The following is an 8,169-nucleotide window of genomic DNA, read 5'->3' on the forward strand; positions in this document are numbered from 1 at the left end:
CTAATAGCATATGCGATAAAGAATATTCTAGCAAATCCGTGGGTAAAAACAAACTGTTACAGTAACAACTTCGAAAATAAGCGCAGCGGCAGCTTTGAAAATTTTCGCGTAATGATGGGCAAAAAACTTTTTAATGCAAGATGCATGGTTAAAGTGGAAACGTGGTCAATCTTATTACCTGCCTTACTCTAAATGATACCGTTAAATAACAGAAATGAAAAATATCCCTTACCCTTTATATTTATAATGCACAAGTCTTTGTGAATATTCTGAAGTAAAGGTCCAACAACGTGATAGTTTGGCATAATTTATATATACATAATCATTATATACACATGTATTTCCGCTGTACATGCGAAATTGTATACATTTTATGATATATGTTAACAAATAAGAGACATTTGAAACTATGCAGTATAGGGGAAGCTGCGCAAGTCACGTCATTTCGACAACATGATTCACGACAGAAAAGCTATAATGGCATTCATTTAGTTTTTGATTAATGGCTGGGGCATCCAGCGTGCCGGATCCGTTCGCATTCAAAGAATGTATGTCAACATTCTACTCGCAGAACTTTGACAGATCCCTACTCTGTAAGATACTGTACACATTTTGTCCGTCTGTCTCTTTCTAGGGTCACAATTTCGCTATGAATTACTGATAGTCCTCCCGTTCGGAAATCGCCTGCATAACTTCATTCAACTTTGCAAACGGTACATAAATATTCACACCGTCCTTCACCTTCACTTTTTTATCATTTTGTCTCATCTGTTGACATTTCAAGAAAAACGCATAATTTTGTGATATTCCATTTTTCGTGAACGCCAAATAACATCATTTTAGTTTACTTTTTGTTTAGCGTGCTGAAAAAAACAAGTTTATGTTCATGTCAAAATTTTGAATGCACTACTCACATAAGCGGAAAATAATGCTTGGATTGAAAGTCAAAGTTTGTACGTGCGCCGGTTGGCAAAATTCCGATTTTATTAATAGTTATTTTTAAATAGAAATATAAAAAAGTAGTAGATCTATTGGTGAATTTTCATTTAAATTTTCCTTGTGGTTATATACCTCGATAATGAATACATATACTTTCTCAACATGCAAAATTACTTACTAATGTCTCACCTCACAAACTATATAGTGACACATATTTTATAACTTTCCTTTATAAAGTATGTCGCACAAGCACCTGTGATAAATGCCCGAAAACACGAGCGCATTTGTCTCACTAGGGATAACTGATTGTTTTTTTGTGTTTTTTTTTTGGGGGGGGGGGGGGGGGTTCGGTTTCACGTTGTACGAACACAGTAAATATTATATGGCGACTTTCCAGCTTTACCGGTAGAAGAAGACCTCAGGTGCCCCTCAGCGCATTATTTCAGGAACCACCGACGTTCCGTAAGCTAGCTGGATAGCTTTCTCACATGAAAAAAATCCAAAGTCCCTGGCATAATTACAGATCTTTCTATTTCATAAGTTTGTTACGCTAGAATAAGACATGCGCATCTGAAGTTTTTGTAAATCATTTGCATGCAATCAACCGGGGAAAACTGTACTATTGTCTGAATGACCGATGGTCAGTTATAACCATAACACTGTTAAATATATATAAGTTTTATTCTAAGTACTTGAGTATATGTTTACATGTTCTACACTGAGTTAAACTCACGTGACTAGAGAGTATATCATATTGCACAACAATGACAAATGGAGATTAAAAATATTCTCTGACTACGTATTTTCTACAAAAAATACTTTAACAGACGTTACAAATATAAACAAATAAACAATAAGTATGAAAATACATACTGTAAAACATATATAAAAATATTGAATATAAACAGTTGTAAATGTGAATATTGTAAATGTGACATTAGCTACAAATATACATGTGTTTATATTGCATTATTCAAAGTTAATGTTATTCCTCGTTCCTGATAAATACCATACATGATTATACATGTATATATATATATATAAATATGAAAATATATTTTGTTTTAAAGAGCCGGTATATCGGAGCTGGAGGGCCCTGCCATTTCATTGCTTTCTGGTGCTGCAAACAATAGTGGACATAGCAGCTTGTGTACAATACAAGGGGAATTCATAAACTTATCCTTTTTTGTTGTTCGCTTAGCTACTTGACCAGCAGTTTTGGTCAGAACTTTTAGGAAGTTCATAGTTGGTTCAGTTTTGAAGTCATGCTTGCAAATAACTTTATTTAAATCGTCTATCAGCCAAGAACCTTTTTTGATATTTCGTTTAGATCTCTTCCCAGCTGTTGTTGGGTACACTATCAGAAAATTATTAGGAATGGCGCATGTTGAATAAAATATGTCATCCTCAGGATCAGCATCAGACTCGTCTTCAGAAGAGTCGTCATTCCCAGCCTGGTTATCGTCATTCCCAGCCTGGTTATCGCCTTGGCCCTGTTCTGGTTCGCCATTGTCACCATTGATGCCCTACAAATTTAAGTTAAAATACACTTATGTTAAAGAGGACAATGTGAGATAACTTATAACGAAAAATTATTTAATCTACCAAACTGACGTCTTTTCGACAAGCTCACCACTCTAGAATTAGCAAAGGCGACTTTACTATTCAACTGTGAACGCTACAATGTTAAATAAATTTTAAAATATAGCAGAGGCAAGTTTGAACAACTATAGGGTTCATGCAAGTACAAAAGAATGTTGAAAAAAACTACCTTGATATTCAGTGTACGACCCCGCAGTTCTGAAAAGAGCGTATTGCCAAACCACCCAGCCCGCAAGTGGTGCTTTGACATTAGCCAAATTTTATTTATATTACAAACTAAACGCGTTAGCATGTGTTTGAGTGGTTATATAAGAGCACAGGAGATTGACATTCTATCAATTATTGAAAAATATAAGCAAATAATTAAAATACAACGGCAAATGTACCCCACTATACTATAAATTATTTATATATAGAGGGGTACATTTGCCGTTATTTTTTTTAATTTTTGCCTATAGAATGTCAATTTCCTGTGATAAGAACGAATTAAATCAACAAGTTATCGAAATAATGGTTTGTTTCGCAGCTTTCGTGCTTAGAAGTACGGTCTTGTTCCATGGTTTCATAAACCACACAAAATAACTGTTTATAAACCACACAAAAATAACTGTTTGTATTGGTATGTTTTCATGTATACAACAATATTGAAACAATGCGATGAAACAATGCGAAGGACTTGCTGTAATGTTGTTGTTAATTCTTTTCAAGACGAATAAAAGGTTTAAATAAATAATTTAGTTTCGAAGCGTAATATAATACAGCCACTGTTGGTCGTATCAGTTGTTATACTAATACAGTTTGACCCACGTCACTTTCTTTCCATTAGATCATAAATGTGGGCTAACAAATCGTATTTGCTTTCAGTCCCAATTTACAGATACGCATGCTAGAGAGATAAGCATGTAAATCACGCATCTTCTTCAGTTAGTTGCTTTATTCTACGACATATGTGCTATTACGGATCGACTTATTTCTCGGAGTTCTTCAGAGTTATAATAAGGAATCCATCTATATAAAATAATAATAATAATAATAATAATAATAATAATAATAATAATAATAATAATAATAATAGTAATTATAATAATAAATCAATCTTCCATGTGGCCTTCAACAAGGAACAATATGAATTTAACATATTCAAACTATTAAAATACATAAATGTAAAAACATAAAGGTGTATACATCAATGTGTGATAATACCTCAAGTATAAGGTTTTAAAATGGTTTACAGATGTAGCAGACTTGATATTATCAGCAAGGCCGATCCAAATACATTATCCAGAAGAAACAAAAGACTTACAAAATTATTAGTATGAACATCTGACGATAAAATGAAATTATTCAATAAATAGGAAGGCGCCTGATTACCCATCATTTTAAACATCATAATAGCTCATTTGATATAAACTTTATATCAAAAGAATATCATACATGTCACAAAACATACGTTGATTCTCAGTTTCGCAGTTTTGATGAATAGACAGAATTTCAGCACCACGCTGATTGGACATCATCAGTAATAATTGCACATGTTATAATGTATAAACCTATTTTTGTGAACCGCCATAATTCAGTCGGTATACAATAGTATTCTTTAACACTTTATGTATTTGTATCTGAAATGTTGATTGTTTTAATGCGAATACTACACGGGTCTTTTGAGATTCTAGTGAAATTGTATTAATTATGAAACATCCCTCGTATATATAAATGGATGTAAATGTACAAGTACTATATTAAGATGAAAATTTTAAAATACTTACGAGTTCTCCTATCCCAGCTGTAACTTCAACCCCTTGATCATCTCTTTGCCCTGAAGAATTCAAGGTATATTAATATTATTTACACATACAATATATAATCTTCTCAGGTATATTACGTTATCTAGTGGCAGCTATAATAATTATGACTAATAGAGATGCATTGAATCTATTTATCACCTTTGTTAGTGAGACTGATTTGCGTCTTAAGGTTCATTTTATTTTTACTGCTGTCTACATCCACTAAGCTCAATAGAAAGCTCATCGGATTTGAAATAAAGAGGTTCGATTCTCCGACTAGGCGAATTGATCTCGCACATTTAGTCCATTTGTCCTCAGTGCTTGTTCAGAAATCAAACCAAAAATGTGTTAAAACCGGCGCAAAAATTCCGCCAATCAAATTAACTCATTATAAACAGTTTACAGAAATGAGATTTTATCATTTTTATCATTTACTTAAACGTTCCTTATTTTTAGCACACACAGTGTAAAAATGTATAGTTACAGGCTACAGGAAAATACAGTCACTTTGGATTGGTAGGGCAGTGTCCATTTTTAGGTTTCAAAGTGCGTGCAGAAAGGATTATTTGTTTTACATGCAATCTATACTTCTTGCTTGACCTATATTTAATCTCAAATGTGACATGTTAATATGTAGTAAAAGTGTAAAAGAAAAGACACAGAAACGTACATTAGACGTTTGGTTACTATAGACCAAGATCGCATCAAAATTGTTCATTTTTAATGTACGTGAAAGACCATTTACCCTTATCTATGAATACACATCAAGTGTCAGTTCCGTCAAAAGTGTCCTTAAAACAATCAGACTGAACTTCTAAATGTGCAGTTGTATCAGATTTTAAACTGGAACGAATCTATAATAACATTTTACTTAAATAATTTCAGCTTTGTTTCAAATTTTGTCTGTAATAGCAATCGAATATTTCGATATGATAGTATCTTGATCAACACGTACATCACCTTGGCATCCTTACCTTCCGGTAATTCATTGTTCGTCCTGCAAACTTGTAATACCACAATTCTAGGTATTCCTACAAGAGACGGACATTTGTCATCACTTAAGGTATCAATCACGTCTGCTAGATAAATCTTCTTGCCATCACTAAATCTGATTATCTGTTGTCCTTTTTCCTCTCTTCCGTGTGTACTAATGACTAGTAGGAAACACTCGGACTTTGAATGGTCTGTTTTCTGAATCTTGCAGGTCAAACAATCGCATTCTTTCGGTGGATCTCCGGAATGAATCCACTGTGACTTTTTCAGATCCCTACTTTGACTTTGATTCAACCATTTAAAACCAAGTTTGTTACAGAAAGATGCTTGAATGAAATCCGAATCATTGGATGCACCTTTCCGTTCTTTAAAGCCGGACTTATCAACCTCTTTTTCATTTACAATAACAACAGCATAGCCCCGTATTTTGTTGCTTGTTGACATAGTGTCTAGTTATCTGAAAAATGTTTAAAAATATGTTGTTGAATGATTAGCTGATAAATGCTACATTCGGGTTGTCTAAAAATTAATTGAGCCGCGTCACGACAAAACCAACATAGTGGGTTTGCGACCAGCATGGATCCAGACCAGCCTGCGCAGCATCCGCGCAGTCTGATCAGGATCCATGCTGTTCGCTATCCGTTTCTCTACTTGTAATAGGGTTTGTAAGCGAACAGCATAAATCCTGATCAGACTGCGCGGATGCGCAGGCTGGTCTGGATCCATGCTGGTCGCAAACGCATTACGTTGGTTTTGTCGTGACGCGGCTCATATTTTTATTCTTTTCTCGTGTCCGTCTATTTATTTAAATACTCGCCAGTTACAACAATATTACTCAAATCCATATGTCTGTGTAGTAATACAATGTGACGATCAACCCTTATTCTTGCAAAAAAACGCAGATTGAAATTGTCGAAATTTTGTTATTATTGAATCAGAAATTACATAAATGAATAAAAACGTTTACTATAACAATGTTTACATGTATAACAATATGTTTCAATACTAGTGTATGGATGAGTAATTCATTATTGATACTTATTAGTAACCCAGACCAGGGTCTTTCAAACCCTGCCCAGTTCAAGGTTACCTTTTTCGTTGGATTCTAAATAAGGAAAATCTACTGAATTTAGTTTCAGGGTCCAATTATTTGCCGATGACACTGCTGTTTATATAGCAGTCAATTACAATTCCCAAGAAAGGATCTTACAACAAGACCTTGACAGGTTACAGCTATGGGAAAGCAAATGGGACATGAAGTTCAACCCTTCTAAGTGTACGGTGTTAAATATTACCAAGTCAAAACAACCATTCAAGTCAGTATATTCACTCCAAGTCCTAGAAAATGTCAATGACGCAAAGTACCTTGGTGTTACTTTCTACTCTGATCTAAGTTGGAACAAAGTCAATCATGTTACCTCTTAGGCTAGTAAAACTAACTTTCTTAAAAGAAATATCCCTTCTAAAAATTCAAGCGTAAGGGAATTTGCATACAAAACCTTGTTAGACCCCAGCTTGAATATGCCAGTTCTGTCTGGTGTCCTTACACTCAGCAGAACATCCACAAAGTTGAAATGGTCCAGCGCAGAGCTACGCGGTGTGTTACTAAGGACTATTCTACATACAATAGTGTCTCCCTTATGTTAGATAAGTTAGGTTGGCGTTCCCTGGAAAATACAAGTAGGAGAACTGATGTTAGACTCCGAATGTTTTCAAGATTGTGCATGGACTGGTTGCAGTGCGCATACCCACAGGCCTGGGAAGAAAATATGACCACATTGATAAAAAAAACTTAAATGTGTCAAAAACCAAAAGTGAAATATATGCCCCCTTATAAATATACTTTAAGTTAAGCCAAGGCAGGAAACTTCAGATTAGAGTCTGCGAGCAAGGGGTTAATTTCCCGGGACGTTGTGAATACAATTGTCCAGATAATTAAAATAAACTTTTATCACGAGTTCACGTTTGTATTAAGCTTCCAAATGAGACTGACCTCTAGTCTCTAGCCCTTCCCGTTCCTGAAAACTGAAACTCTTAACTTATAGTATATTTTTAAGGGGGCATATACATGTATATCACTTTTTTGACACAGAGGTTTTTATTTGTTTGGGTCGTCAGACCAAACAAATAATGTTAGCGAAAGTTCAGAGCCTAATGCTGTTAATTGCAAATGCCTAAAGTAGTCCACTTTTTTGAGGCGGTTACTTCCCTTTATATGTATAATAACACCGAAAAATTCAGGAGAGATCAATGCGTATTGTCAAATGACAGGCGCATTAATTTTCAAGCAAAGTAGTTCCCGAATGGTCGAAGATTTCTAATATTGTTTCATTCTTTATAGATATTTTCTTCCCAGGTCCGATACATGTACTCGTGCATGTGTAAGAAATCTGTGATGTTCTATCTTGACGGTCTTTCAACAACTTGATTCAATATGAGACAGGCCTGTCTTGGGGGGAGGAAACGATTATGGGGAGTAACTTGAAAGGGAGAGTTTGACCATTTGTTTGGCACTGGGATATACGATATAGATATGTCCCAGTTTGGCAGTAGGAAATGAGTCAAACGCCGAATTAATTAAGCTAAGATACATTAAATACATATTGATACTAATTAAATCTAATACAAAGAAGTTAAAATGATAACCTTATCAAGTTATGCGGATCCGTTTTCCAGAATATCTACTTTTGGGATACTAGTTAAACCTAACACAAAGAAGTTAAATGATAACCTTTTCCAGAAAATCTACTTTCGGTTTGTACTTTCGGTTTAACAGTTACAGACTGGTTCGAAAAATTTGGTATAAAAAATACGTAAGACTGACCTTGATTTTAAGTGCAGTCTACGCTTG

The 8,169-nt window shown here is 34.5% G+C and overlaps 1 protein-coding gene across 2 annotated transcripts; it reads right to left on the reverse strand.

Moving 5' to 3' along the window:
• Window positions 1–1,601: 1,601 nt before the first annotated feature.
• LOC132719291 (caspase-3-like) lies at window positions 1,602–8,092 on the reverse strand. Of its 2 annotated transcripts, none has more exons than XM_060703048.1 (4): window positions 8,050–8,092; window positions 5,300–5,775; window positions 4,308–4,357; window positions 1,602–2,465 (listed from the first exon to the last, which is right to left on the reverse strand). In XM_060703048.1, the coding sequence occupies exons 2-4, from the start codon at window positions 5,760–5,762 to the stop codon at window positions 2,004–2,006; spliced, it is 975 nt and encodes a 324-aa protein (XP_060559031.1). In that variant the 5' UTR covers window positions 5,763–5,775; window positions 8,050–8,092; the 3' UTR covers window positions 1,602–2,003. The 2 variants fall into 2 exon arrangements, with proteins under 2 accessions (XP_060559031.1, XP_060559030.1); XM_060703047.1 differs by having other exon boundaries at window positions 7,965–8,092.
• Between the last annotated feature and the right edge of the window lie 77 nt (window positions 8,093–8,169).

Source organism: Ruditapes philippinarum, unplaced genomic scaffold (assembly GCF_026571515.1).
Source record: "Ruditapes philippinarum isolate M1 unplaced genomic scaffold, ASM2657151v2 ctg1306_1_1_1_1, whole genome shotgun sequence".
Taxonomy (NCBI): Eukaryota; Metazoa; Mollusca; class Bivalvia; order Venerida; family Veneridae; genus Ruditapes; species Ruditapes philippinarum.

Coding starts and splice junctions, on each gene's coding strand:
- LOC132719291 (XM_060703048.1), bottom strand. CDS start 5,762: ATGTCAACAAGCAACAAAATACGGGGCTATGCTGTTGTTATTGTAAAT. Junction 4,358..5,299: donor GAACAATGAATTACCGGAAG/GTAAGGATGCCA, acceptor TGAATTCTTCAG/GGCAAAGAGATGATCAAGGG. Junction 2,466..4,307: donor CAGCTGGGATAGGAGAACTC/GTAAGTATTTTA, acceptor TTAAATTTGTAG/GGCATCAATGGTGACAATGG.